Source organism: Alternaria rosae (genome assembly GCF_020736505.1).
Source record: "Alternaria rosae strain MPI-PUGE-AT-0040 chromosome Unknown BKA58scaffold_8, whole genome shotgun sequence".
Classification (NCBI taxonomy): Eukaryota; Fungi; Ascomycota; class Dothideomycetes; order Pleosporales; family Pleosporaceae; genus Alternaria; species Alternaria rosae.
This window is the reverse complement of record NW_025763577.1, coordinates 613,005-639,631: the sequence shown is the minus strand read 5'-3', so window position 1 is coordinate 639,631 and position 26,627 is coordinate 613,005. Positions and strand designations below refer to the sequence as shown.

The window sequence follows — 26,627 nt, the reverse complement described above, 5'->3', positions numbered from 1 at the left end:
GAACCCTGAGCAATCGCCGGTCCCACATCAGAGCTACCAACACCAACGTCCATCCATATACGCGCCTCGCTGAAGCTGCGACGATGATATTCCAACGAATTAGTTCCACACATGCGACTATCATGTCAAATGTGGAGAAAATGCGCGTCTATTTACCCCCGTGAGTTTCGGTATACATAGAAGCTGCGATCGCGTCGTCGTTCCCCAACGCTCCCCTTTCAGACCCTCTCCTATATCTGTCCTCGCTCTCTGGGGAAGTTCAACATACCAGCCAGCAAAATGAGTCCATCAGCCATCAACACCGTCACTAGCGCTCTTAGCTCATCCACAACTCAGACATCGACCGCCCAAACACCAGCACTTTTCTCCCTCGCCGGAAAGACAATCGCTATCACAGGAGGTGGTCGTGGACTAGGAATAACTCTCGCTTTCGCTGTCGTTGAAGCAGGCGGCCATGCAGCCTGTCTAGACATCCTCCCAGAACCAAGCAACACAGAATGGCAAGCCTTGACGAAGCTTGCTAAGCAACTCGGCACTACGGCAACATACCGTCGATGCGACGTCACTAGCGAAGCGGAAGTCACGCAGGTTCTCGATGAGATATCGCGCGAGGCTGATGAGCAAGGCGCGCCACTAAACGGCATGGTGGCATGCGCGGGTATTCAACAAAGAGTGCCAGCGCTTGACTACGAAGCATCAGACTTTGAGCGCATGCTTCGTGTGAATGTTGTCGGTGCATTCATATCAGTCAAGAGGGCGGCGAGAATATTGAAGGGCAAGGGTACTGGTGGTTCCATTGTGCTCATCGCTAGTATGTCGGGTCAGGTCGCCAATAGGGTACGATTATCTATCTCAGTCCAAGGCTTTCAGTTGATCTAACCATAACCTTAGGGTCTCACTTGCACAGCATACAACGCCAGCAAATCAGCTGTACACCAAATGTGCCGCTCGCTAGCACAAGAGTGGGGTCAGTATGGTATTCGGGTGAACACACTTTCGCCAGGTGTAAGTCTACTCGCATCCCGCTATCTAGACATCATACTAACTGGATCCACAGTATATACGCACTGCGATGACCGACGAGCTTCTAGCAGCGGACCCAGATGTAGAGAAGACATGGATGGCCGGCGCACTGCTTGGAAAACTTGGCGTACCGGATGACTTCAAAGCACCAGCAGTTTTCTTGCTGGCAGAAGGAAGTCGATTCATGACTGGCGCCGACCTCAGAGTGGATGGCGGTCATTGCGCGTCTGCCTAGTTTTTATGACGTCGGTGTAATATGCTCATATCCCCGTTGTTGGTAATCCTGGTGTTTGGAGTGGACAGCTCACAACCATAGACCCATGGTTCGCTGTTCCAATGTACGGTAGAACCCACTATGAGCAAAACCTCAATACTTTTGAGACTGCTTCCTTCACTCACAATTCCTCCAATACAATACCTCTCACAAAACTCAAGACAACTTTCACACAAAAATCTCGACTTCATAGCAGCCATGTCAGACGACACCAGCTTCTCGTCATGCGATCAGTCGAACGATTGCCCACCCTCTTACAACACGCTTGAAAACCTGCCATATAATGCATCAGACAGTTTCTGCAACACCGCTTCTGAACCAACACCACACAACCCATCCGATCACATCCTCTCCCCTCTACCCGCTTGTTTCCCCGACGTCCACCAATCAACGAACCACTTCTCCACCCCCAGCGACCCAAACTACGACATCGAAGCCGCATCGCACATAATAAGCGCTTCCAACACTACGAACCTCGCTCTCTCCGCGCTGCACTCAAATGCCACAGAATTCGAACGTTCAAAACATATCTCAGCAGCTGAAGCCCTGCACGATACGCGCACTACACCCACGACGTCGAGGCAGAGAAGGAAGCCTTCGGCACGGGGCAAATGCTTGACTATTCTCATCATGATCTTGGTAATCATCATTATCGGTTTGGCTATACTCTATTTTGAGGCTGAAAAGCGCCGGAAAGATGGGGAGGGTCAAGGAGGTAATGCGGGTGGAAGACTGAGGGATGACTGGGATGACGGGAACGACTCAAATGACTGGAATGCCTCGATCAACCCAGTTGGAGGGCTAAGGAGGGGAACTTGGGGAGTTTGAGAGGTAGGATGAATGGCGAGTTGCTCTGGTGGCTGTGGGGTAGGAGGGGGAGATGCTGGACGCTTATTCCGTGATCTGCCTGAGTAGACAGACTGATTTCGATGATGATGGGTAGCAGATCGCGACATCAATCGTAACATCGTCATTTTCTTGACCTTTACGCGTACCCCATTTATTTCGATACCGCGCACACAACATACTTACATAGTGACCTTAATCGATGAGATGCGTTTAGGCATCCAGGAGTCGCCTGTACGTCATCGTGACCCCACATTCTTGAAGTACTTTGACCAATAGCGTTTCTTCGGAATCGTCTCACCCGACGCTTCATCAAGTCTGGCTACGCCCTGTTGCCTACGTTGATATGAGTCCTACATCACCCCAGAACGTGGTTGACACCACGATTGCGGGTCTTCTCCGCATCAAAGAAAAGTCACTGTCCCTTTGTTGGTGATGAACACCAGTAATTCTGCCCCAACCAAGCCAGGACATCACAGCGTCCTTCATCATGACAGGCGTCATGCTCTTCTGCATCGCCAACGAAGCAAAGCCCGCAAGTCTTACCTCTTCCCAACCCCACCCCTCTCATAAAACTAACACCCATCCCAGTTCGTCCACAAAGCCACTCACAACATGCCCGACAACTTCTCCCCCTTCTACATCGCCACATCCAAAGCCAGCCCCAAGCAACGCACCGACTACAAGAAAAAGCCAGACAGCCCCGACTTCCCATGCGAGTTCACTTCCACTGCTGAATGCAAAGACTGGCTATTGCACAACCAATACAGCGTAAACTTCATCAATCAGAACATCATGTTCGTCGCCGATGCACGTAGTGCCAAGGATGAAACTCTACTGGCTTACACGTATTGTGAGAGGACTATGCGCTTGGGCCCGAATGATGAATGGGTGCTTCCGCCAATGGCGCAGACGTGGTATGAATGGCGGATTAGGTATCGAGATGCTTTGATGTTTCAGGTTCATCTGCAAGACGGGGAATTGAATGAGACGTGGTCGTTGTTTTATTTGCGGGCGGAAGAGACTACGGATGAGGACGGGGTCATCGATATGGATAAAGCTACGAAGATAGTATCTGGGGAAGAGGTGTAGGCAGGAAGCTGGAGCGTTTTGCTGTATGTGTAAGACTTGTATGCTATCGCGACAACTGTAGTTTTCATGGATGATCTCACAGAATTCGCTTGGATTATGGTGTCTAAAGTCGCCAATGCGGTCAGCGAGGTGGTCATACGGCAAGCGTATACGAAGCGGACCAACGGCGCGATCGCACTAAAGTATGACGGCGTAGGACTTACTCCGCAAACTCTATATTCGTCATCCCTTCATTTCAAACTCTCCGCGTTCATGTTACTCCGGGGTGCGATGATCACTCCTACTAGGTCTACTTAGTCCAGCTCTAGGTCGCGCTACAATCGACAAAAATGACGCCAATAGCCCAATGGCTACCCAAGTATCGACCGTGTATGGAATGCCTTGGGCGATGATGAGAGTTGAATTGAGCTGAAGCGCTGTTTGTCGTTCCTGACGTTGCGATTGATAAGGCGACTCAAGTCAAGGTCGCCAAACGGAAGAACGAACAACTCGGAAAACATGTAGCCATGAAATTCGGAATGAGCGATTGGTTAGCTAGCTTATTAAGCCAGCCACTCCCAAACACTGCTATATCGTGATGTCTCCTATGCCACGTGAGCGAGGCGCTCTAAAGAGCAAGATGCATATTGCATTTTCACTAGCAGCCAATACATGTTGCTAGCGTAAGGGGTAGCCACATGGCAGCGCTAGGAGCGAGGCGACGATCCCCGCACCGTCCTTCAGCTCACGTAGTGCATATCGGTTAAAACAATTGCTGTGCTTGAGGCGTGGCGTTTGAATGTTCAGCTCTCTTCATGGCGATGTAGTCAGCTTGAGTCGCAGTCCACGAACGCGGAGATGCTAAACTCCGATATTGGCGATGTTGACACAGGACATCGATCACCCCGTCAACAATCTCCACAGCAGGCCTATGCAAAGCAGGAGGCCTTGCGACATCTACCCTCATAGATCCCCGCGGCGAGTTTCAGATCAGCCACGGCCCGTAGCGCATCGGCTGGAAATCCGCGTTAATCCGCGCTCGAAATACTCCATGCGGATATTTGTTACACCAGATCCGGCGACAGCACAGCTGCGGCGCGGATAGCATGGCAAACGGCATCAGGCACCACGGGGCGATGAAAAACGAGATCGGGGCATTCTAGATCCGACCAAGTGCAGTCCCACAAGACCAGAAGACGCGTAATTGCTTTTGAGATGCTGCGAGGCGAGGTATCGTGGAGGCATGGTCTAGGGCTGAAGGGCGATTGGTGTAGGCACGTCGTTCTTGTGTGACTCTCGAGATTGGTCGTTGAGATGGTGGTGTTCGAGGTAGGAAGAACAAACAAGCAGGCTAGATGTCCTTGATTAGTGTTTATCGAATCTCGATGGCCGCGAGTGTTTTCCCGTGGGCGTAGACTACCCCAACAGAAGGAATGTGCCAGTTAGTACGCTCGTAGTGTTCATGCAAGATCGTATGTATAGCAAGCGATGTGTTTGTTCCCCGGGGATGGTGTGCAGAAAGCCGTTGGTGCTTGGTGGGTGGAAGTTGGAAACCTTGGAAAGGAGCTCCTTGCCCTATCATGCACCCCAATACGGAAGCGGTTAGGCGCGAACCGGTCCCCGGCGCCCTGGCTGCCGGGTTCGCATGAGGAGAAGCCATCCAACGATGACACCGGTGTCACCAACAGCGACATGGATGATTGTGTTGCGCAAGGGAGCACGATGGCAGACGACATATGCAGGTGAAGCAGCGCTGCAGGCAGTGGAAGGGCTGACGGCATTCCAAGGACTCCACTTGGTGCTATCAAAACTTCATTAACGCGACTAGGCGAGTCTCCGTCAACCGTCGCATGGGCTAGCTCCACATTTATTTCCATACGAGCGACACATTCCGAAGATTGACAAGATTCCATTTGCAATCGACGAGTTGCGCCGTGGAGTGCGTCTCGTCAGCCACGATAACAGAGATTCGGTCCTAGATACAAGAGGCGACTTCCACAGGTCGTGGCTGCGGGCGCCGGCCGGCGACCTCCGAATAGCGCGTCCGCTCCGATACGCCAGGGCTGGCGTGGCTTCGAGGGGGAAAAGCATGTGTATGCGCCAAGATGAGGTGTCGCAAAAGGCGAGCTGCAGTGCCCGGAACTTCACGACGTTCCCCAGGCTTAGGCTGAGGGAAGCGGCCGGCCACCTTCACGCGCAGCACGCCGAGACAGCCTAGCTTGCCGCGAAGTGGAATCGTATGGGCCGCGCGACTAGTCCAACTAAAGCAGGGCTTGATCGGCCTGATATGGGTCATTGGTTCTTCGCGGGAGGTCGAACGCGACAGGGTTGGTCGTTGCCGCTGGTCCTTATCTTTTTGGTGCGGGATCATGCTAGATACACTTTCATTCACGTCCGCCGTCCAGGCCCTGTGCTACGAACGCACCCTGACTTAAAAGACTCGCTTCGCCTTCACTGGTAAAACGAGCAGAGCTTGACGTCGATCCTCTCGCCGGTCGACTCCGCATCAACCGTACTTCTTCATCGCACACAACTCAATTTTGCGATTATCCCCCGCGGTGTCGTCGAGAAAATTTCTACTACAATGTCGGGCTTCGTTCACAAGGCCAATGGCGCGGTCGCGCGCTCCATCGTCGGACGGTACTTTCGCCTTGAGGGTTCAGGTCATGTATGTATATCGCATGTCGATAGTCGGTACATGCACTAACAGCCCTATAGCCCAAAGAGCGCAAGGGGAGCTACTTCTTCACTGAGTTCCGCGCAGGACTAGCCACCTTCTTCGCCATGGCTTATATCATCTCTGTTAACTGTATGTCAATTGCGGGATGTCGTTGACAGGACCGCATCTGATGACCATGTGTAGCATCCATCGTGTCAGACACTGGTGGTACTTGCGTATGCCCAGGCCTCCCGGACGACCCCATCTGCGAGACGAACCCACAGTACGCCCTCTGTGTCCAGGAAGTCAGACGTGATCTGGTTACTGCGACGGCTGCCATCTCCGCTTTGACTTCTTTCTGCATGGGCTTGTTCGCCAATCTGCCCATTGCTCTGGCTCCGGGTATGGGATTGAACGCCTACTTTGCTTACACCGTAGTTGGTTTCCATGGTACAGGTACGTTGCACCAATGCGCCATTCCCCGTTCCCGTTCATGTATCCCCGTTACGTGGTGCCCTAATTGGGTCTGCTTACCGGCGCCACGGGTCGTACCAGTTGATCTTCGTGGAACGTTGCTAATTGCTTTTTAGGCATGGTCCCCTATGAGGTCGCTCTTACTGCTGTATTCGTCGAAGGTTTCGTCTTCGTTGGCCTTACCATGTTCGGTATTCGGCAATGGCTTGCAAGAGCTATTCCTGCTAGTATCAAGCTCGCCACCGGTGTCGGTATTGGACTCTACCTCACGATCATTGGTCTCGCCTACTCCGCTGGTATTGGTCTCATTACCGGTGCTCAATCGACCCCGCTCGAACTCGCCGGTTGCGTTGCTGCAGACCAGGTTGATGGTGTCTGTCCAGGAAGTGTCAAGATGAGGAGCCCAACCATGTGGATCGGTATCTTCTGTGGTGGTGTCTTGACCGTCATGCTTATGTTGTACCGCGTCAAGGGTGCCATCATCATCGGCATTCTCCTCGTTTCCATCATCTCGTGGCCCCGTCCAACAAGCGTCACCTACTTCCCGTACACCGAGACTGGCAACTCCGCTTTCGACTTCTTCAAACAGGTCGTTACTTTCCACCCGATTGGCAAGATTCTTGCTGTTCAGCAGTGGAACATCTCGGAGCACGCCGGTCAATGGGGTCTTGCTTTCATTACCTTCCTCTACGTCGATATTCTAGACTGTAAGTTGCACGTTACAGAGACTTCTTGAGCTATATGCTGACATCACTAGGCACTGGTACTCTTTACTCCATGGCTCGTTTCTGTGGTGTCATCGACGAGCGCACCCAGGATTTCGAAAACTCCTCCATCGCATACTCCGTCGACGCTCTCGGTATCAGTATCGGATCGCTTATGGGATGTCCTCCAGTCACCGCCTACATCGAGTCTGGTGCCGGTATCTCTGAAGGAGGCAAGACCGGTCTGACTGCCATGTTCTCCGGTCTCTGCTTCTTCATCGCCATCTTCTTCGCTCCGATCTTCGCATCCATCCCTCCCTGGGCTACCGGCTGTACCCTGGTAATCGTCGGTTCGCTCATGGCAACCTCGGCCAAGGACATCAACTGGCGCTACCTCGGCGATTCCATCCCCGCTTTCCTCACCATCGCCGTCATGCCCTTCACGTACTCCATCGCCTATGGTCTGATCGCCGGTATCTGCTCGTATATCCTCATCAACGGCACCGTCTGGCTCATCGAGCTGGCCTCTGGTGGTCGCATTGTACCTCCCAACAAGGACGAGAAGGAGCACTGGACTTGGCGCCTTGAGGGCGGTCTCCTCCCCCCGTGGATGAAGAGGCTTACCAGCGGAAAGAAGGACTTCTGGAGATCTGACCCAGAGACTGTGGGTGTTGCAGAGCCGCATAGCGGAGGCAGCTCGGCTCACGACGACAAGGAGTTTGTCACCGATAAGCGAGCCTCGTAGACTATGTCTGCCTTGACATTGAAATTGTATTGGGGAGTTTGATAGTCATTCTGCGACCTTTTTGTATACATGGCGTTATCACGTCGAGGCGCCTTAATGCGCGCAGACGCGGGTAGTTTTCTTCCAATTATACCCTCACTTGTATCTGATATAGATCGGATTTATTACAATGGTACACGCATCGTAGCATCTTCATTTTTATAAAAATTTGCGTGTGATTCCTGTTTGCTGTCAGGGAGAGAGCACGCCATGTTCCAGAGCCACCGGCGCACGACGTCTGACATTCAGCCCGCCTGGTACAAGGATATCCAGACTTGTCAGATATCGATCTTGCAGCAGTCGCAACCTCAAGCCACACATCGGCAATCGGTGTTTGCCGCCACATCGGAGGCCGCGACCGAGTCACCGACATAGGCAAGCTCCGAGGCACCCCTCTCGAAGTATCTTGTGATACATCCAACCGCCGGTTCCGCAGTTAGCACAAGATTACTGCCGTTGACTCCGCTCTTATCCCTTCAATTAACTCTCGCGTTGTGTCGCGGTATACACTAGGGTCTACAACTCCCATAAAGAGCATCATTCCACAGCTTAGCATACCTCGAGGTTCCAGGCGCGGACATCCGGTGGCTTACGAGATCTTTTTCTAAGCAGAGTGGTAGCGAGCTCTACGCTTTGCAAGCACGCGGAACGACCAAGCTCCGTTATTCTTCCTCGACACAACTACTTTAAGAGAGGGCGATACCAAAAGAAAGCAATTGGACCACAGTCATACCCCAAAAACATGCCTGTGGAACTCCAGAACGGGCTGCCTGCCCACGGCACTAACGGTGTCAACGGCAACGCGACAGAGCTTTCAAATCCCACACCCGCACACCCAGCGTTCGACTCGATACCAGACGTTATACAAGCCTTCGGTACGTGCCTGCGAGCATCACCAGCTCTAAGAATCACCCTACCCCTCACCCCACACAACCTTTACTAACGCGCCCTCTCCAGCAAACGACGAATTCGTAATCGTCCTCGACTCGCCCTCGCGCGAAAACGAAGGCGACCTCATAATCGCAGCCTCGGCCCTCACCCCCTCAAAAGCCTCTTTCATGATCCGCTACTCAAGCGGCTACATCTGCGCGCCCCTCCCCGTCTCCCGCGCTGCCGCCCTGCACCTCCCGCAAATGGTCGCCGACAACGCCGACCCCAACCGCACCGCCTACGCCGTCAGCATCGACGCGTCCGACGCGTCCGTCACAACGGGCATCTCAGCAACAGACCGCAGCTTAACATGCCGCATGCTCGCAGACCCCAGCGCCAAAGCTAGCCATTTCAGGAGACCGGGTCATATATTGCCGTTGCAGGCGAGGGATGGTGGTGTGCGTGAAAGGAGGGGGCATACAGAGGCTGCGGTTGATCTGTGTCGGCTGGCGGGCAAACAACCCGTGGGTGTTATTTGCGAGTTGATTACTGATGGCGAGGAGGTGCCTGGTAAGCCGGAGTTGATTGGTGGGGGTATGATGAGGAGGGATGATTGTTTGGCTTTTGGCAAGAAGTGGGGGATTAAGGTGTGTACGATTGATGATATGGTGAGGTATATCGAGGAGAATGATGGGGTGCTAGGTACGTCCTCATAGTTTGAGGCGGGCAGAGGACCGGGGAAAGGTGCGATTATGAGAGGAAGGTCATTGATGAGATGATCCCGTTGGTATGTTGTACGTGGTCGGTGTTGGCGCACTTTGATGGACACACATGCTCTAGTCGTGGAGCAGGAGGAGAAAACCTGATATTGTACTATTAGATACTCCAATCCAGCGCAAGCTTCTCTACCCGAAAGCCAGACGAGTCGTACACGCATGTCATTCTGTAAGATCCGACGAAAACTAGCTCCGCCCACGCTGATACCACGAAAAGTAATCAAAATGTCCCGACCCATTGCGAACAGAAAGCCAAAGCCAAGCAAGCAAACCACCTCTCAGCTAGATACTCCAGACGATAGTACCGCCCTCATCCACTCCCTCCAAAGAAGTCCTCCAGCTTCCCCACCACCTCCTGCATAACCTCTTCGCTGACCGAAAACCTCACCCTCGCCCAACCCCCATCTTTCTCCACCCCATTGAACACCCTCCCAGGCGCAACTTTAATCCCACCCCTGCCTTCCAAATCTCTCCAGAAAACATTCTCCTCTTCCACAGTCCTAGCTTTCTTTGCTAGTTTAGCAAAGAGGAAGGGACCGTGTGTAGGTACCACGAATTCGATATCGTGCTGCCTTAGGATATCGGTGAGGGCAACGTAGGAGGATGTCAGTCGATTGTTATTCAGAGTGCGGAGATCGGGGAGTCGCGAGGACGTCAGAAGGGAAGATAAGTAGACGGTCGAGAGGGACGAGGGGTGTGTACTCGTCAGTGCCAGGGAAGTCAGGAGGGGAGTGTTTTGCTGGGAAACCACGCAACCCTACAATACTCATATCAGCTCATCATCATTCCAACACGTGTGATCCCGAGGAAAAAGAGGAGCGACTTACGATCTTCAGCCCACCTAATCCGAATAATCGACTTGCACTCCACACAATATGCACACGACTCGGATCGACCTTCACCGCACCCTCCGGTACAAGCGGTTCCGTCAACGCCAACGCACTTACAAACTCTGCTCCATCTCTCTTCTTCTTACCTCCTCCTCCTCCACCCTCCTCCTTACCACCATCTAACCGCATCAACCCAGCCCCCTCATCAACAATTAGATGCAATCCTCTTTCTTGACAGAATTCCAGTAACTCCCGTAATGTTTCCCGGGGGTAGCATCGCGAGAGGGGGTTGTTGGGGTTAGATAACAAGACGGCTTTTATTCGGGAACGGTGGGAGGAGAAGTCGTAGGCGGCTTGCAGGGAGGGGACGAGGTAGTTGTCCCAGTGGGAGTAGGTTGGTGGGCGGGCGGGAATTAGATGGACGTTTGCTTTTCGCTTCAATAGGACTGAGATGTCTGCTATATAATGTCAGAAAATGGAAGGGTGTGGTTTTGTTTTGTGAGTAAGACATGGGAAAAGTTATGAGTCTGGATGGTTTTGTGACATGAATACTTACGACAACTCGGCCCAGGAACAAGCACACTGTCCCCATCATCGCATACAGCATGAATTAGGTTCTCAATCCCATCCGTAGTCCCATCCGTAAGAACGATATGTTCAGCCCTGACAGCATGAACAGGCTTGAAATACGTGTTGAAAAATCCCGCAAGAGCGTTTCTTAATCCTAAATCGCCGCCATTAATCGACGGGACGGGCTCCGAAAATGCCTATTCCATCACAACACATGACTGGCCGAAAGTATACTGTATAGCGAGGGGATCAACATACCTCAACCGCCCCAACATCTCTAACAACATCTCCCAGAAACTGCTTCAACTCGGGATACAACACCTCATTACCCCCACAACTGAGGTCAATCGTATTGCCGAAAGGGTCAAACGACGCTGGTGCGGTACCCGAAAGCACAGGAACAAGCCGGTCGAGCGCGTTCCGCGCTCGTCGCGACAGCCCCGGGTCCATCATGGATGACACGGAGAGGTGGCGCGTGCTGCGCATTCAGGAATGCAGTATGATATGCGTGATGTACAAGATTGAGGTGGAGTAAATACAGCTACAGTACTGTGGGGAAGCGACCCTGCAGCACGTCGCGATAAAAGTAAAACGTTTGCGATCTCATCGTCTGGGGTGTTGCCAAGGGTGGTCGCTGCGGTCTGCGGCACAGTTAATTGTGAGGTCCCAGTGGTTTGGTAACCCGGAGTTGACGCGACGCGTCTTGTTGGGCTGGACGGGTCATAGCTTCGATACGGTAACGGATATGTTAAAAATGAGAGGAAGAAAGAAGGAGGGACATAAGTTCTAGTATTGGATTCGCGATAATGAACAAAAGCGTGTGGGGAATCTCTGAAGAAGGGAAAGAAGGGAAAAACGACGTCCCCCTTCTGCACCAAGACCATGCAAGTTATACAGCCTGCACGCGTGCCTTTTCTCCCCTGGTCTATCCTGAGCCTCATGCCCTGCCCTGACCATCACTATTACACAAATGCATGCCCCAAGCCAGACCAACGCCGTTGAAGATGCTCACGGATAAATGCATGCAGAGCGCATGCAGGGTCTAAGATAAGCGATGAGCTACGAAGCCCTATAAACGCCCTCGAGGAAATCTGCATGGGTCCGTATCGACATTGGGAAAAGCGCAGTACGTGGACTGCGCAAGCGTAAAGACGACTGGTCGTCGAAGGAATGAGATTGAGTCGGCAAGTCGCTGATCTATTGCTGTGGCCGTCCGATACCTTGCTTAGCCTGAGGAGATGTAAGCTTCATCGTTAAAACAAAGACGGCGGTCTTCTTCAAAGTGCGAGGTGTCGGAACTGACCTTCATCATCTCGATCCTCTGCTTGAGATTTTGGGTAACCTCTGCGGCACGCTTCCAGCTTTCCGCACCGGAAGCACCGGCGGAAGGTACCCGGTGAGCCGTCCCGTTCTCGGTTGGGCTTCGGCCATCACGCGACATCGACGACAGACCATCTGCTCGTGGACTTAGCTTGCCGCTCAAGTTACTGCCAGGGCGAGATAGAGAATCAAAGTTCTCCTTACCATCGCCGCCCGGGCTTCCTGGCCCACTGGCAAAACTCCTCTCTCGCCTTGGGTGCATGGCCCGACTGCCGTAGCCGGAATCACCAAAATGCGCGCCGTTGGTGTTACCAACTCCGTTGTCTGTGTAGATCTGGTCTCCGACGTCTGTAGGTGGTGGAGAATTGGAACGCGCTTGCCGAAGGAGTTCGCGCTTCAATCGATCAATCTCGCGGCGCTGGTTCTGTACTGTCTGCTCCGATGCTTCAAAGTCTGACCGCGCACGGACGAGTTGCGTCTCCTTTGCTTTTATCGAGAGCACGTCGCGAGTGTGATCTTCGATGAGCTGAGCGTTCTGGTTCTGGAGCTCGTGAATCTGCGAAGTGAGGTTCGTCCGCTCTGCACGCAAATCTTCATTCTGTCTCCGTACTCGTTCAACCTCTGCTCGTAGCTCATCAAGTTCCGCACGTTCCACCAGGCTGAGGCCGGTTGGCGCTTGTGGTGCTGGGGCAGCGACGGGTTCAGCAGCAGGCCTTCCTAGGGGACGACCTGCGAGACCGCGTCCGGCACCAAACTTGGGCTGTGGCGGCGGCGCTTCTTCCTCGGGAGGAGGTGAAACGACAGATTTCCGCGGCGAAGGAGCTCCGAGACCTGAGCCTGGCTTCTTCAGCCCACCGAGTCTTGATGGCGCAGCAAGACCGGGCTTGGCACCCAATTTGGACGCGGCGGGTCTTGAAGTCGGCTTCGGCTCGAGAGGTGCGGCGGGCTCTTCCACAGGCGGAGGCGGGGGTGCTTTCGCTGCAGGAGCCGGCTTCTTTGCGCCACCCGGCGCTGGCCTTTTACCCATAGGCTTCTTAGTCGGTGCTACGGCTGCAGGCTTGGGCGCTGGCGCAGCCTTTGGCTTGTATTTGGACTTGACTTCCGCAGCATCGAAGAACTCCTTGATCTTGGTCTTGCGGATCTCGTCAAGTCCGTCCAGATGAGCGTTCATGATACGGTCTCCCATAATCTTCCACAGCGTACCAAGCACCTCGGCACCAGCAGCTCGCTGTACCTCTTGAGATTCAGTAAGTAGTTTCGTGGAACTCTCTGCGATGGCCTTGGCTTGTTCCGGTGTTGGGGCTTCGCGGGTGTTCTTCAAGCATCGAACCAGGAATCGCGACGATTCAAGTTTGACCTGAGGATTCTTGTGCTTTAGAAACTCCAGAATCTCCTCCAGGCACTCTTGAAAGCTTGTACATGCGAATGAGGCGTCCAGAGCAGCTCCAATGGCGTCAGTCACAGTCTGTTTCTTCTCCTTCAGGCGCTCCATCATTGCGTTCATGACGTCTTTGCGGTACTTGGCGAAGCTCTTCTTTAAGCCCTTGGCTAGAAGCTCGACACAGTTCGCAGCAGTTACAACACAGGCAATATTCGCATCCTTCAGGCAGGTCTTCGCAAAGCCGCGCACTAGCTCATCGAAAGGTCCTTCGGCGATCCTTGGGTGATCAAGAGCTTTTTGCGTGTCATCGAGCGCTTCTTTTCGGTCTTTCCATTTTGACGAGGCCAACTTCTCCGAAAAGTCCTTGGGAATCTTTGCGAAGACATCAACGGCTTCGTACTCGGGCTCAAGATCAATGGCGGCCTCTTCTTCCTCTTCCTCCTCTTCGACGTCTGGTGCGGCGGCAGCGGCTTCCTTGGCAGCCTGCTGTGAACGGAGCAGTCGCTCCTGTTTTGGCGTGGGCTCTTCCTTGACCTTTTCAAATAGCTTGTCGAGATCTTGCTGTTGGACGGGCTTCAGATCGTTCCAGAAGAGCGGCTTCATAGCCTCTTTTAGCCATCGGTAAAGTTCGACTGTCAACTCTTGGGCCTTGGCGCGAACGTTCTTATCCGCGTGACCGTATACTTTTGGGAGCGCCTTGAGGACAGGCTTAGGCTCGATGGTTTTGCAGCCGTAGGCATGGTAAATCTGTGTAAGGGCATCTAAAGTTGCGGCGATGACTTTGGGTTGCTTGTTTCCCAGTACTGGTAGGAGCTCTTCTATCACGGGGTCGGGCTTGTCGGTCTCGATGTATAGCATGAGCGCTTCGAGCGCCTTCGCCTTTGCCGCCGGTCGCGTCGATGGAAGGCCCTTTTCAGCGATGGTCGTGATGGTATTTCCGCGTGTCCTATCAATGCTTTAGTAATGCGCCGCGCATAATTTTGCAAAGCGCTTACCGTGTGCAGCCGTCCTTTCCTGCTATCTCGAGGAAGGCGCACAGTGCGCCGAGACCTTCTTGTTGTGCCGCGACGTTGGAGTCGCCTGCAACACCTTTCCATATGCTCGCATCGTTTATGAACTGGCGCACAACAGGGTCTGATTCACTGGCGGCGAGACTGAACTCTTTGGCAGCGGCCTCGTACCCTTCTTTCCGTACTTTCCAGTTCTTGTGTACGAAGCGATCTGGGAGCGGCAGGGAACTGAAATCTTCCTCTGCGTCGGCCATGGCGTGTTATGGAATGTGATGGATGTAATGCGGGGTCGTCTAAGAAACCAGAAAAGCTAACGAAGAGTAAGTCGCGGTATTTTGGAAGGTTGAAAGCCCCTGTAGCAAGAGGCGCAACAGTCTAAACACTGTGTAGAGCAACAGTGATATGCGCAGAGTGGGGACAGTTGCGCCATGACTGATGCAGGAGGTAGGCGCGGCGGAGACGTACCAGATGATGTCAGTAGACAATGTTGTCGATTGCTTTTTGTGAGACTATTGAATCGCAAAGTCTCGGGTAGCGATAACAGCGGAGTGTGAGGGGTCGAGTATGGGTGTGGGCTGGTGATGTAGAAAGTGCAGTATTTGGGGCGCTGGTTTCCTCGGGAACAACACAGCAGCGTCACAGTTGTTCCTGCTGCCCAACATCCCTGCAATGAATGCCCCATCACCCCCATCGCCCGTCACCCCCATCGTCCACACGCACGATTATTGCTTCAATACAATCGCTATCCTCCCGCCGCCGCCTCTCGCCTCCTCTAATTTGCGCCCAAGATACCCCGCCAGCCGCCCCTGCAGACGACCCTCCGCTCACCGCAATTCCCCGCGCCCACCAAAAACCTCCGCCTCGACCGCACACGACTACGCACCACGTCGCGATAGTGCATGGTCCCGTCTAGCGTCGATCGCGTATGACCTAGCCATTCCGCCATGAGCGCGATATTGACAGACCGGCAAGCGGAAGAGCTGTGAGCATTGCAGACAGCGAGTGACTCGAGAGCCATGACTGACGATGAGCCAGGCACAAGGCCATAATCGCATATCTGGGCGTTATAAACGCGCCAAAGACGGCGGAAGCGTTCCGGGAAGAAGCCAATATAGCCGAGAGTTTCGACGATGCCACGCGGAAAAAGTATGAGGGGCTGCTGGAGAAGAAGTGGACCAGTGTAGTGCGATTGCAGAAGAAGGTGCTTACGCGTCAATACCTGCACTGAAATCATATGCTTACCCTCTGCAGGTTTTGGAACTCGAGCAACGCAATCAGAGCCTTCAGAGTGAGCTCGACTCCACAACGCCAACCTCACTCATCAGGAGAAACCAAGACCCCACCGCCTGGCTACCACGGGCTCCAGCACGACACACCCTCCAATCACATCGCTCGCCCATTACCTGCGTCGCCTTTCACCCCGTATTCTCGTCACTCGCTTCAGGCTCGGAAGACACTACCATCAAGATCTGGGATTGGGAATTAGGTGAGCTCGAAAGGACGGTGAAGGGACATACAAAAGGAGTGCTGGATGTCGATTTTGGTGGTCCAAGAGGTGGCACACTGCTGGCGTCATGCTCGAGCGACTTGACCATCAAGCTGTGGGATCCTTCGGACGAATACAAGAACATCAGGACGCTTCCCGGGCACGACCACTCCGTCTCTGCGATTCGATTCGTTCCTAGTGGCGCCGCCGGATCCCCGTCGTCGGGCAACTTACTAGTCTCTGCGTCTCGAGACAAGACACTGCGCATTTGGGACGTCACAACGGGATACTGCGTCAAGACGATACGCGGGCATGCTGACTGGGTACGAGACGTAGCCCCTAGCTTTGACGGACGATGGCTCTTGTCTGCAGGAAACGACCAGACTGCCCGGCTATGGGACGCAAGCTCAGGAGAGCCCAAATGCACATTTCTCGGTCATGAGCATGTTATCGAATGCGTCACAATAGCGCCTCCAGTATCGTACGCCAACCTTGCAGCACTCGCCGGACTCAAGAAACCACCACCACTTAGTAGCTCTGCCGAGTATGTTGCGACTGGATCAAGAGACAAGACCATAAAGATATGGGACGGACGGGGAACACTGATCAAAACACTTACTGGTCATGACAATTGGATACGGTCGCTGGTCTTCCACCCAGGCGGAAAGTACTTGCTATCGGCTAGTGACGACAAGACTATCAGATGCTGGGACCTCACTCAAGAAGGCCGATGCGTCAAGACTGTTACCGATGCACACGGGCACTTTGTAAGCTGTATGCGTTGGGCTCCCAACGTCATCAAGGATGTACCTGTCAATGGCGATGCCACTAACGGCGCAACCAATGGTGCCAGCAAGAAGAAGGAGGAGGATGCTGCCAAAGCAGGTATACGTTGTGTTATTGCGACAGGCTGCGTTGACTTGAACGTTCGCATCTTTGCGTCATGAGAGACGACAGCTTCGCCACTTTTGTTCGCATCGTTGCCAGTACGTGTTTTACATAGGAAGGTTGGATGTACAGGCGAAGGGGCTTCCGTACACGAGACTCCATGAGTTCCAGTTTTTACGACTTCATGTAAATACCCAAGTTACGCGCCATGATAGTCTCTCACGCGTCATAGTAAAGGCGCAAGTCGGAGAAGGGCATGCATATCAGGTTGGCGTCAATATGGGCGGGAAGATCAAGGATAGAGCAGCAAGAGACGTGCGATCTGTGTTTTCAATAAACGTTCACAGAGCGAAACGAGATGACTCGCAATATCCTCGTGCCTTACTCAATAATTACCATGTAATTCTACGATGTTCTCAGTACTGAGGCCCGTGTCTCTATGAGGCTGGGGTCCACCTTCGCGTGATGCCGGCTTAGTCACCAACGCGCTAGTGGAGCGGAAAAACTAGCCAAACCTCCGATAGCTTAACTTTTCTCTCAGCGACTTACGACTTCTCTTCCTACACCATTATTGCTACACACAGCAATGGCGCATCAACGATGTAGCAAGATTTGCTGCTGTGCGCACAAGACCTATGACTAACTGCCAGCACTAACAGCACTGCTCTCAGCATGCGCTCACTTTTGTAAGTACACACACATCATCCTCCATCCTGCGCTTTCATGATGATTCACAAAGCCAAAAACAAATTAGAGTCTTTGACCTCTAGGGGAATGAAACTCAAACTTTTGCACGTCAGTCTGATCGCGACTGCGCTCATCACACCTGTCTTCAACTCTTGCGACGAGAGCATCAAGCTAACTAGCTTCAGAATTTCTTGACATACACTTGGAACACAAGCGCAATGCGCTTTCGCGCTCATGACTGCCGCAGGTAGCTTCGCAGCTCGGTGATTTCACCGGTAAGCATACCTCTCCTCCACCTCCCTCCGTCCAATGATGATCAGATTGTGCTACGGCACGCTGGAAATTACCGACCAAGGCTTCTGCCGGTGCCGATAAACAATGGCTGTTTCTGATTTTGACTTTCACATTTACTGCTCTTCTCAACATCGCTTTTGGCTCTCGCTAACATTTCGCGCGTTGTAGACACTATCGTCCCGCGACCCAAATGGTACGATTCCTCCCTCTCGACCCCTCTTCGAACATAATATGATGATTCCGCACTGGGCACCGACAATTCGTGACGGATACGCTCATTATGGCAGGCCTCAGAAACCTCGCCGACTGACCTCGTTCGCCAATACTGCACAATCATGCAAGCGTCGCTGGGCTTCGGCTAACAACGCAATCAGTCTGTTCTTCCACCGCAGTCTGTAAGATCCTCATAGGTAAGCGCACTCCTATTGCTCACCTTCCGGGAAATGATGAACACTTGATGACGAGTCCGACGGGTTCGCCCGGTGAAGACTTAAAATCAAAATATCCATTCATGTCAACTGATCCCACTTTCATGCATACTGTTTGCTTTCTCTTCACTGGTAGAAGCTTTTACTAACTTGCTACCCAGATCCATCAGTGCTTGCCTCACTACAATCGGTACGCTCACCGCCCATCTCCTTCCTCGATATGATGATACGACTTTATCAATGACAAGCATATGTCCAAGCTTCGGCGACGACGAGAACTGTCCTGTCTGATCCACACTATACTGTGTTGCACTATGAAGATGAGATACAACAGCAACTGATCGGTTGCATAGGATCTTCTACTCATGTTGTAAGCGTGATGATATCCTCTATGGTAAGTCCTTGTCCATTACATCCACTTTCCTTTACAAGATGAACATTCAATTTATCACGACGGTCTACCGAGCTACGGCAATGGTGATAACTGCCTGTGACAGGGCATGAGTCTGATCAACACCCTCAACTTGCACATATTGATTGCTTTTTGCGTATCAAATGCTAACGATATGTTCAGATCTCAATCCTTTTCTATGATACTCGTGACCAGTGACGCCTTCGTATGCTCTTGCGATGCCGCTAGCAGTGTCCTCCAATCAATGATCTGGAATCGCCCTATGCATTTCAGGTCGACATCCTTCAGGCCAATGCCTTGCTTCTGCTCTGGGCACACACCACCAGATGTCTTCGAGCTTGGCGTGCGACGCACCAAGCATCATCCGTAATTCACCATGCCAGTAGCTCAGTACAATCCAATAGTAATATCTCCACGAATCCTTGCCGTCAAGTGAATCTCTGCCTCCAAATCTAGCTTGATACCCAGGAGTAACGCCGCATCCTTGGGCTTGCCGTTGTCGTCCACTGGTCCCTTGATGATGTTGCCGGCCGGTCGGTTGAGTGTGGCTGAGGATGGAACAGGGCCAACCTTGGAAGTGGAAGACACCTTACGGCCACCGGAGGCTTGTCCATCGCTCTCAGTGTCGGAGCCGTAGGCTGTTGGGCGGATAGTGGAGTCGCTGATTGAGGTTAGTACATGCAAAACCCTTCGTACCAGAGTTGCTTACAGGGTAGACATTCTGATGGACGGTTGGAGACAGCAAGAGGTTGATATTAGGTATCAGGCAAGTGGTTCAAGCTGGATAGGCGCCGGGCCGTTGCTAGGTATTGGTGATGGTAGATGGTGAGGATGAGATGAAGGTCAACTGTACTGGCCTTGATTAAGTGCCATATCTTTGCCTTATAAGCAAAGTCGCCATTAGACACGACAATAGCACATACCCTTCACCTTCGCCATGAGTCGATGTTGCGTTGGACGCTCGAAACAGCTGTTGTGGCACTCCTGCGTCTCAAAGTCGCTGCCATCATTCGAGTCTCGTACCAGCCTCACTACCGAAAAGGATTCCAGGGTCCAGGCAAGACGATCAACAGTGGTCGCTTGAACATTGTGGGGATATCCTATGCTTGCCGGCGGGGCGGCTATGAGGATGAAACACACAGGGGCTAGTGAGGCTCAGGGCGACCGTCTCAGCTTAGACATTTCTGTTCTCAGTCGAGCGAGCATCAGACCACCGGAGTTATCAAGCGAACCCGATTCTATGGAACTACGGTAATGTGCATAGACCAATTCGATCTGCATCGCAAGCGATGGCGAACATGGCGCATGTCCATGCTACCATCCACACCCAAACGCATTCCGACAATGCACAACACGCAAAATGGTCCTTTCAATCCTCATCGCCACAATCGTAGCCCCGGGCCTCCTCGGCTCCCAAGAAGCAATCCGGCAATCGCAATCCAAAGAGAAGCGCGAAGAACACCGCGCCCGCCGCTGCAACCTCATCGCCACATGCGTCAAATCTTCTCCTCGCAGCCGCGAGATAAACGGCCGGCAAGTCGTGCTGAGGAATGGGAAGCTCTGGATCGATACTGGGACGGAAGATGGAAGCCCGCTGGGTCATCCTTATGCCGGATATTACCTTCCTTACCCGGATACGAATTATGAGGGACTTGTCACGACGATTACGGATGTAGCGCCGATTATGAATTGGGTTTATGTTGATAGAGACACGGGAGAAGCGAAATACGGAGTGAGAGCTGATGCACAACCGCATCTCACCGGCCCATTCGACTGCACGCGTCAAGATCGGCGGCTCACATTCGATGGATGGGAGGGGTGGTGTGCAGTTGAACAAGCGCCCGGCCTATGGGGTCTGTACTTTGATATCAGCGATGACGGCCTCAAATCTAGAGTTGCACCTGGTACGCGTGTTCTGGAAATCGAACTTAGTCGCAAGGAAAGGAGGTGGAAGAAAGAGGCGGACGAGAGGATGGCGGATCAGACTACTAAGAGGGAGGTTGAGAGGGAGGAGGATGCGCCGGTTGAGAAGCCGTTGGGTGGGGAGGCTGTGGAGGTGAGGCCGGGGGTTGGGGCTGGTGTGGGAGATGGGAAGGAAGAGGGTTGGAGGCCGATGAAGATACCGAAGTCGATCTTTGAGGATCCGCCGCCCGTGGTGGAGAGTTTGGTTTTTAGGTCAAGGACACCGCCGCCGGCGTATGAGGCTGTTGGAGGGGGTGAAGAGGAGATTTCGGGTCCAGGGAGGGGACGGGACAGAGCATCTGCTGAGGTGTCTGGTATGGGTCAAAGTATTAACCCAACGCCTCCTGTCGTAACGGAACCTGTGCAAGCCGAAGCTCAGTCATCGCTCGCTGAAAAGACAGAAATTTCATCGAACGAGCCAAACGTCGCGCAAGCTCAATCACCACCGATACGTATCGATGAGGTCAGAGGCAATCCAGAAAAGGTGGACTCCCCGTCGTCACCTGAAGAGCAACCCACATCTTCCAGCGAGAAGCGAACGACACCCAAGTTGAACAGAAGCAGCGGCTCTCGAGCTCTAGCTCAAGCGCAGAAGTTCGAAGCCATGGCAGCAGCGCAAAAGACTAGTCCTGAGGCCGGAAAGCGATCGAGTAAACGTGGATCTCGTGCCAACAGTAACACTTCCTCTGTATACTCCAATGAGGATGCCTCACTGAGCGTGCCGAGTGTCAGTACACAGCCCCAAGCTTCACCAACACCGGCCCCTCTAGCACTCGCCGTCTCAAAGGCGAAACAAGCAAAAGCACTGGCGACACGATCGCAACCATCAATGACAACCGAATTTTGTGTCCGATCCGTCGATACAACGACCGGTAACACCTCCCCGCCAACGCGCACCTTCCATCCGAGAAGACCCAGCCATATCCCAAGCTCGATCTACGTCAAGCGCCAAACCCGTTATATCTCTACCCCGTCGACCAAATCCGAATAGATCTACTCCCAGCCCAAGCCTAAGTCCCTCATCACGACGATCAACCTCACAGCAGTCGACACAAAGACACACTCCCGATCGCCGACAAAGAGATCGTTCCATCTCTGAAGTCTCATCGCCATCCTCCTCTAGAGCCGCTACGTCTCGTTCGTCACCTAGATCCTCCACAATGACATCGGGGAGGCAGTCGCTTGCGAGGACTATGACGAGTGGCAAGGGGAATCAGGGGATGAGTAATAGGATTGGAGGGGGTCAGGGGAGGGGAAGTGCGAGTGGGGTGGGTAGGGGAGTTAGTACTACTTCTACTGGGAAGGGTGGGGGAACCGTGAGTACCACTAGTGGTAGGGAGAGAGCGGTGAAAACGGGTGGAAGGAAGACCACTTCGGCGTTGTTCAGGGAGATTGATGATTTGGTTGGTTTGGAGGACGAAGGTGGGAAGACGAAGTGATCTAGCGTTGCAACACCATCACACAGATGAAAGATAGACATCAATGAAAAAATCCCATCAAACATCATCATATCTACTTCACAGGTAGGTAGTGCTTGGTTGAGTAATCACGTTCTGTGTTGATGCCCGAAATCGATTAGGCGTCAATGCCACATTCCATAATTCGCTCAGTACCACCATCTTTCCTCATTTCTTCTACCACCTCACCTCTCACAATCACCAACATCCAAAACTCGAGCGACAGTCAATCCAGATGCTACGCGTTACCATGTGCGATGGATCCGCCGGCTAACCCATCCGTTGCATGTCTATGCGGTCCGGCAACTGTGAAACTCGACCCACCATCGACCGACTCACTCATCGCAAGTGCATCAGGTTTCCGACACGTTTTGGCCATATGTCGCAAGCGATTATGATCACGCGATGATATGTTGCCGTGTAGCGAGAAGCGTTTGATGGATATGGTAATGCTGAACGAGGGCAGTAATATGTCGAGTTGTTGGAAGCTGGGGTAACCATCTGGGTACCTCAGTATTCCAAGCACTGACTATCAACGACTGGGCTCTGATCGACCACTTCTCCATACCATATTCCTTGTTTATCGGTAGCATACAAATCATTCCCTAATACTTGTCAACTAATGCACTGGATGGAGGATTTGCCACAGGACTAAAGCGCATCTCCTACACGGCTTCTCTCTACCCAACTAATCACCCACCATGGATGCATCCACACGGCTCTACAAGCGCCTAGGAGAGATACCAGAGGACCCAAACGACCCCGAAAGTCTAGACGACCTGATAGTCTGCGCATTCGGCGCCTTCGAGCGATACTACGTGTGCTGGAAGACCAAAGGAGGAGAGTTTAGACAAGGTGCGCATACGCTGTCTGATAACAAGGGAAGGTTCTATACTAACAACCGGAAGATGGCTACGATCTCCCTCCCGCACTCAAGGACTGGCTCTACCCCAACGACGGCACAACACGAGACTTCGCATCCCTTCAAGTCGTCTTCGGGCGAGGCGAAGAATACTTCGCATCCGACAAGAACGGCAAGCTGGAGTACAAAGAGCCGGAACTGAAGAAGCAAGCGCCTACTGAAGATGAAGAGAAGCTCGATAGGCAAGCACTGAGGAGATCGAGAACGGTGTCGTTCTTGCGGCCATTGTCGGAAACGAGCATACGATCTGATAGCGGAGTGAGTGATACGAATAGGAGTAAGCGGTCAAGTTCGATCAGTTCGCAACGAGCGAGTCGGCCGCCGAGCTTGAGTTATACGAGTTCGAGGACGAACTCGGATATTTCGCTGTTGGGCGAGACGATTGTTGAGGGGCAGATGAGGCAACCGGGACGACCTTCGTATATATCGCAGTGGACAGCGCTCGGTTCGAGCGCGGGTGAGTTGGAACAAGTAGCGTCTCCGCAAGTATCAGATGATAGGATACATACCGAATCAGTGATGGAACGAGAAGGCAAGATGGAATCGATGAAGACGGCATCTCCAGCATCAGTTGCAACTACACCGCTACGACCCACCGTAGCCTCGAACACCATGATATTACAGCGGAGCCCTCCACCTCGACGAAAACCTACGTCAAACACTCCATCATGTACATGCAACTGCCACACCTCACAATCACCGCCAAAATCGACTTACACAACCACCGCAACACAAACATCACCTCCCCCTTCTCCACTTCACCGAGACAACCCATCTTCCTCCTACTGGCCCTCACAAGCAAACTACTCTGCCATACCCCAAGATCCGTCTTATTATACAGACGAAGAGTACGATACACCACCAGTCTTCATGGGGCGTATGTCGACGTATTTTAGCAAACCAGGGTATCAATTGGGAGACAGCTTGTTTAGTGGGTATCAGCCGATTGATTGGGGAAGTGGGTATGAAGAAGTCGAGGTCGAGGGGGATAGTTAGGGCGTAGAGGGGTTAGCTGAGGTGGAATAAAGGTGTGTCCGAGTGTGTGTTGTGTATGATATTGAGCAGATCTTTGTCCGTAATGCAGTGTTCACATTCGATGGGTGACTTCTTGAGTTGGTTATTCAGCAGCATTCCTGTTTGTCACGTTTTCATAAATTTCGTACAATGTTTGCTGTTGCCTCACGGAAGTACCTTTTTCTTTCCCTGGGGCGAATCATTACTTCTTTCCATGAGTCAGCTCCGTAGCACTCATTGTCGAAATCAACCTTCTTCCCGGTGCACCCCCGAATTTGCGCCCTGAGTACACTACAAACCAGTAAAACATCCTTCACGTTACATAAACACTGAGCCCAGGAACATTCGTACACCCTTCCCTTTGCCCCACGCAGCTTACACCCACAGCATCGACACAGCCAGTCCCATCTATGCCACGCATACACGCGGTAAACGCGCCACCAATCCCATCGTGCAATGAAGAACAAGCTTGACCGTCACATTCCAACGATCGACTTGCCAGCTGCATGCAGGGTGAAGCGGAAATTCCCCGCCGTGCATGTGATTGATGACTTACATCCGAACCTTGCACCTTAGCATCGGAACACTTCAGCACCGGAGCATAACGTTGAACTAGTGTTCACAGCATATCCAGGGCTATGCTGCTTACCTACTGCTGATCTCCAGGACTCGTACCGGAAATGAAATGGTTATTAGCAACCGACCTCATGGACGGGATGGGGCTGGAAACGGGCGATGACGTCGTATCTCGTGTTACCTGACCTTCCATCGCGAACTACCCGTTCCTGGGTACTGTACGCGAAACGCAGCGACGGCAGCTGCCCGGGCATTTTCCGCCTCATTTTGGTTCTCACCAGTAAAATACACTCGATCTGTAGCTAATAAATTTACGACAAGAGCAGATGATTCCGCAAACCCACAACCCCCACAATACAGACGCGCGCGAACACCAACTCGCAAAAAAACTGATTCATTGTCGGCGTTGACGATCGCGATATCCAACTGGCTGTATTACCCAAAGGGGAAAAAGTCGGTGGAACCTCGTCGTCTTTTCGCCTCGGTACAATGAACAGGAAAGACAACACGAGACGTTGACATCATTTTGAACGGGTGTCAGACGCATCACATTTCCAAGGGTCAAGGACAAGGGCACTTTTTCAGGGTCCTTCCGAAAGGTCCGACAGAGAGGTGTGTGACAAGGTGCGACAGCAGACAGCAGCCGTACCGACGGCCGATGCCGAAGGTAGGGGATTCAGGGATCGACGATCTTGCCTTGTCTGAAGAAGGAAGGGTCCTGAGATATGCTGAGGTCGACTGACGTATGTCCTCATTGAACTGAGAACAACCAGAACCTTCAAGATGGTGTTCGACAGAACGAGTTCGTCTTCTGACGTCCTGAAGGAGGTGCTAGCGCCAATGAGCTGTTCTTCCACCCCACAAACCTTGGAAGCCCACGCAGTCTGCGAACGCCGAAAACCCGCGGGAAAAAGTATCATGATGCAAGCGATGCGACGCATAGCGTCTAGACATCCCATATAACCTTCACATATCGCTATGCCTTTACTCTCAAGAAGGAAGTCCAGTTCGCTAGGCGGGATTGCCCGCGGCTACATATGCGAGAGTCTATAGATGCATTGCATGCGTGCGTGATTTTCGCTATTGGAACGCTTCGCTACAAAGACGGAAGAGAGGATACTACGGTTGCGGTTGCAGGGTCGCGATGAGTGATTATCTCGAAAGCTCGGTTCGAGAGAACATTGTTAATAAGCTGAGCTACCTCTCCATTCTCGTGAACATTTGCTACAACACTTCTTCAATCTTGGTATTATCTGTTGGGATGCTGAAAACGGCAGACTAGCACTATCGTGAGGAAGTATGCACCCGCCCTTATTACGAAAATGCGTGAGCACACCCAGCTTGCCCGCATCTGGTTCGCCAGAATCCCACTGCACACCTCCCACTATAGCGGTTCGTAAAGAAGCGTTAAGAGGAGGCTGTGCACTGGGCATTGGCATGCACAACACACACAAACAGCGGTTCTTTGTTTGTGCTGTGCAGCGGGCGCCGGATTGTGAACGCATCCGCAAGCAGCAGCTCGTAAGTGGGATGACATGCTCGTGGTCATGCTGCTGTTTTAGCTTTCCTGACGGTGCGCCTAGCTGATTGACTGACTTTGCCGCGCTGTGCGGATGGTCGCTGAGCCGTCTCTGGAGCTACGACAAGGTGGTTGCGACTGAGATCGGTGTTTAGCCTTGATAGCCTGGATGCCACCGAGGCCGTCCCGGCACATGCTCTTGTGCAGTGCGTAGCATTGCGAATGATCACGTCGATTCAATCGCAGCCGCCGCGAGCGCTGGCGTAGCGCTCAAGTCGCGCATCCCGTGAGACGACGTAGTGGTGTTACATCTGTCGCCGATCATCCACGCACCTCATCGTCGTCCTTTGACACAGCACCCCGACGTGGGATCTTGACAGAGCATGCGCG

At 52.8% G+C, this 26,627-nt stretch overlaps 11 protein-coding genes across 11 annotated transcripts; 8 read left to right on the top strand and 3 right to left on the bottom strand.

Annotated features, from left to right (window-relative positions):
• The first annotated feature begins 21 nt into the window (after positions 1 to 21).
• BKA58DRAFT_389765 (oxidoreductase) lies at positions 22 to 1,452 on the top strand. The gene is made up of 3 exons (XM_046170774.1): positions 22 to 837; positions 892 to 1,005; positions 1,058 to 1,452. The coding sequence occupies exons 1-3, from the start codon at positions 280 to 282 to the stop codon at positions 1,256 to 1,258; spliced, it is 873 nt and encodes a 290-aa protein (XP_046022518.1). The 5' UTR covers positions 22 to 279; the 3' UTR covers positions 1,259 to 1,452.
• On the top strand, positions 1,440 to 2,335 carry BKA58DRAFT_389764 (uncharacterized protein). The gene has a single exon (XM_046170773.1). It carries the CDS (start codon positions 1,496 to 1,498, stop codon positions 2,123 to 2,125), a length of 630 nt encoding a protein of 209 aa, XP_046022517.1. The 5' UTR covers positions 1,440 to 1,495; the 3' UTR covers positions 2,126 to 2,335.
• A 29-nt stretch (positions 2,336 to 2,364) lies between these two features.
• Positions 2,365 to 3,665, top strand: BKA58DRAFT_224336 (uncharacterized protein). The gene is made up of 2 exons (XM_046166310.1): positions 2,365 to 2,678; positions 2,735 to 3,665. The coding sequence occupies exons 1-2, from the start codon at positions 2,634 to 2,636 to the stop codon at positions 3,233 to 3,235; spliced, it is 546 nt and encodes a 181-aa protein (XP_046022516.1). The 5' UTR covers positions 2,365 to 2,633; the 3' UTR covers positions 3,236 to 3,665.
• Positions 3,666 to 5,798: 2,133 nt separating this feature from the next.
• Positions 5,799 to 7,796, top strand: BKA58DRAFT_320607 (permease family-domain-containing protein; the record flags this gene model as incomplete). The annotated part of the gene is made up of 5 exons (XM_046167772.1): positions 5,799 to 5,882; positions 5,933 to 6,023; positions 6,078 to 6,329; positions 6,464 to 7,054; positions 7,105 to 7,796. The coding sequence occupies 5 exons, from the start codon at positions 5,799 to 5,801 to the stop codon at positions 7,794 to 7,796; spliced, it is 1,710 nt and encodes a 569-aa protein (XP_046022515.1).
• A 781-nt stretch (positions 7,797 to 8,577) lies between these two features.
• BKA58DRAFT_321059 (DHBP synthase RibB-like alpha/beta domain-containing protein) lies at positions 8,578 to 9,421 on the top strand (the record flags this gene model as incomplete). The annotated part of the gene is made up of 2 exons (XM_046167792.1): positions 8,578 to 8,710; positions 8,793 to 9,421. The coding sequence occupies 2 exons, from the start codon at positions 8,578 to 8,580 to the stop codon at positions 9,419 to 9,421; spliced, it is 762 nt and encodes a 253-aa protein (XP_046022514.1).
• Positions 9,422 to 9,606: 185 nt separating this feature from the next.
• Positions 9,607 to 11,450, bottom strand: BKA58DRAFT_224260 (pyridoxal phosphate-dependent transferase). Its single transcript, XM_046166309.1, has 4 exons — positions 11,140 to 11,450; positions 10,868 to 11,078; positions 10,309 to 10,769; positions 9,607 to 10,238 (listed from the first exon to the last, which is right to left on the bottom strand). The coding sequence occupies exons 1-4, from the start codon at positions 11,365 to 11,367 to the stop codon at positions 9,792 to 9,794; spliced, it is 1,347 nt and encodes a 448-aa protein (XP_046022513.1). The 5' UTR covers positions 11,368 to 11,450; the 3' UTR covers positions 9,607 to 9,791.
• Positions 11,451 to 12,078: 628 nt separating this feature from the next.
• BKA58DRAFT_320204 (armadillo-type protein) lies at positions 12,079 to 14,846 on the bottom strand (the record flags this gene model as incomplete). The annotated part of the gene is made up of 3 exons (XM_046167753.1): positions 12,079 to 12,111; positions 12,185 to 14,528; positions 14,578 to 14,846. 3 exons carry the CDS (start codon positions 14,844 to 14,846, stop codon positions 12,079 to 12,081), a joined length of 2,646 nt encoding a protein of 881 aa, XP_046022512.1.
• Positions 14,847 to 15,410: 564 nt separating this feature from the next.
• On the top strand, positions 15,411 to 17,188 carry BKA58DRAFT_224192 (WD40-repeat-containing domain protein). Its single transcript, XM_046166308.1, has 3 exons — positions 15,411 to 15,574; positions 15,628 to 15,793; positions 15,844 to 17,188. The coding sequence occupies exons 1-3, from the start codon at positions 15,537 to 15,539 to the stop codon at positions 17,023 to 17,025; spliced, it is 1,386 nt and encodes a 461-aa protein (XP_046022511.1). The 5' UTR covers positions 15,411 to 15,536; the 3' UTR covers positions 17,026 to 17,188.
• Positions 17,189 to 18,958: 1,770 nt separating this feature from the next.
• Positions 18,959 to 20,005, bottom strand: BKA58DRAFT_224099 (uncharacterized protein). The gene is made up of 3 exons (XM_046166307.1): positions 19,711 to 20,005; positions 19,497 to 19,662; positions 18,959 to 19,448 (listed from the first exon to the last, which is right to left on the bottom strand). The coding sequence occupies exons 2-3, from the start codon at positions 19,505 to 19,507 to the stop codon at positions 19,175 to 19,177; spliced, it is 285 nt and encodes a 94-aa protein (XP_046022510.1). The 5' UTR covers positions 19,508 to 19,662; positions 19,711 to 20,005; the 3' UTR covers positions 18,959 to 19,174.
• Positions 20,006 to 20,012: 7 nt separating this feature from the next.
• Positions 20,013 to 22,386, top strand: BKA58DRAFT_389746 (uncharacterized protein). The gene is made up of 2 exons (XM_046170772.1): positions 20,013 to 21,594; positions 21,662 to 22,386. Exons 1-2 carry the CDS (start codon positions 20,148 to 20,150, stop codon positions 22,186 to 22,188), a joined length of 1,974 nt encoding a protein of 657 aa, XP_046022509.1. The 5' UTR covers positions 20,013 to 20,147; the 3' UTR covers positions 22,189 to 22,386.
• A 521-nt stretch (positions 22,387 to 22,907) lies between these two features.
• BKA58DRAFT_413283 (uncharacterized protein) lies at positions 22,908 to 24,124 on the top strand (the record flags this gene model as incomplete). Its single annotated transcript, XM_046172413.1, has 2 exons — positions 22,908 to 23,061; positions 23,115 to 24,124. The coding sequence occupies 2 exons, from the start codon at positions 22,908 to 22,910 to the stop codon at positions 24,122 to 24,124; spliced, it is 1,164 nt and encodes a 387-aa protein (XP_046022508.1).
• Between the last annotated feature and the right edge of the window lie 2,503 nt (positions 24,125 to 26,627).

What these genes read in the sequence shown, in the direction of transcription:
- BKA58DRAFT_389765 (XM_046170774.1), top strand. Translation starts at nt 280, where the DNA reads ATGAGTCCATCAGCCATCAACACCGTCACTAGCGCTCTTAGCTCATCC. An exon ending in CGGGTCAGGTCGCCAATAGG is followed by an intron (nt 838 to 891) that starts GTACGATTATCT and finishes CCATAACCTTAG; the next exon opens with GGTCTCACTTGCACAGCATA. An exon ending in TGAACACACTTTCGCCAGGT is followed by an intron (nt 1,006 to 1,057) that starts GTAAGTCTACTC and finishes CTGGATCCACAG; the next exon opens with TATATACGCACTGCGATGAC.
- BKA58DRAFT_389764 (XM_046170773.1), top strand. Translation starts at nt 1,496, where the DNA reads ATGTCAGACGACACCAGCTTCTCGTCATGCGATCAGTCGAACGATTGC.
- BKA58DRAFT_224336 (XM_046166310.1), top strand. Translation starts at nt 2,634, where the DNA reads ATGACAGGCGTCATGCTCTTCTGCATCGCCAACGAAGCAAAGCCC. An exon ending in TCGCCAACGAAGCAAAGCCC is followed by an intron (nt 2,679 to 2,734) that starts GCAAGTCTTACC and finishes CACCCATCCCAG; the next exon opens with TTCGTCCACAAAGCCACTCA.
- BKA58DRAFT_224260 (XM_046166309.1), bottom strand. Translation starts at nt 11,367, where the DNA reads ATGCGCAGCACGCGCCACCTCTCCGTGTCATCCATGATGGACCCGGGG. An exon ending in GAGATGTTGGGGCGGTTGAG is followed by an intron (nt 11,079 to 11,139) that starts GTATGTTGATCC and finishes GTGATGGAATAG; the next exon opens with GCATTTTCGGAGCCCGTCCC. An exon ending in TGTTCCTGGGCCGAGTTGTC is followed by an intron (nt 10,770 to 10,867) that starts GTAAGTATTCAT and finishes GACATTATATAG; the next exon opens with CAGACATCTCAGTCCTATTG.
- BKA58DRAFT_224192 (XM_046166308.1), top strand. Translation starts at nt 15,537, where the DNA reads ATGAGCGCGATATTGACAGACCGGCAAGCGGAAGAGCT. An exon ending in GACCGGCAAGCGGAAGAGCT is followed by an intron (nt 15,575 to 15,627) that starts GTGAGCATTGCA and finishes ACGATGAGCCAG; the next exon opens with GCACAAGGCCATAATCGCAT. An exon ending in TAGTGCGATTGCAGAAGAAG is followed by an intron (nt 15,794 to 15,843) that starts GTGCTTACGCGT and finishes TACCCTCTGCAG; the next exon opens with GTTTTGGAACTCGAGCAACG.
- BKA58DRAFT_389746 (XM_046170772.1), top strand. Translation starts at nt 20,148, where the DNA reads ATGGTCCTTTCAATCCTCATCGCCACAATCGTAGCCCCGGGCCTCCTC. An exon ending in ATCAATGACAACCGAATTTT is followed by an intron (nt 21,595 to 21,661) that starts GTGTCCGATCCG and finishes CCATCCGAGAAG; the next exon opens with ACCCAGCCATATCCCAAGCT.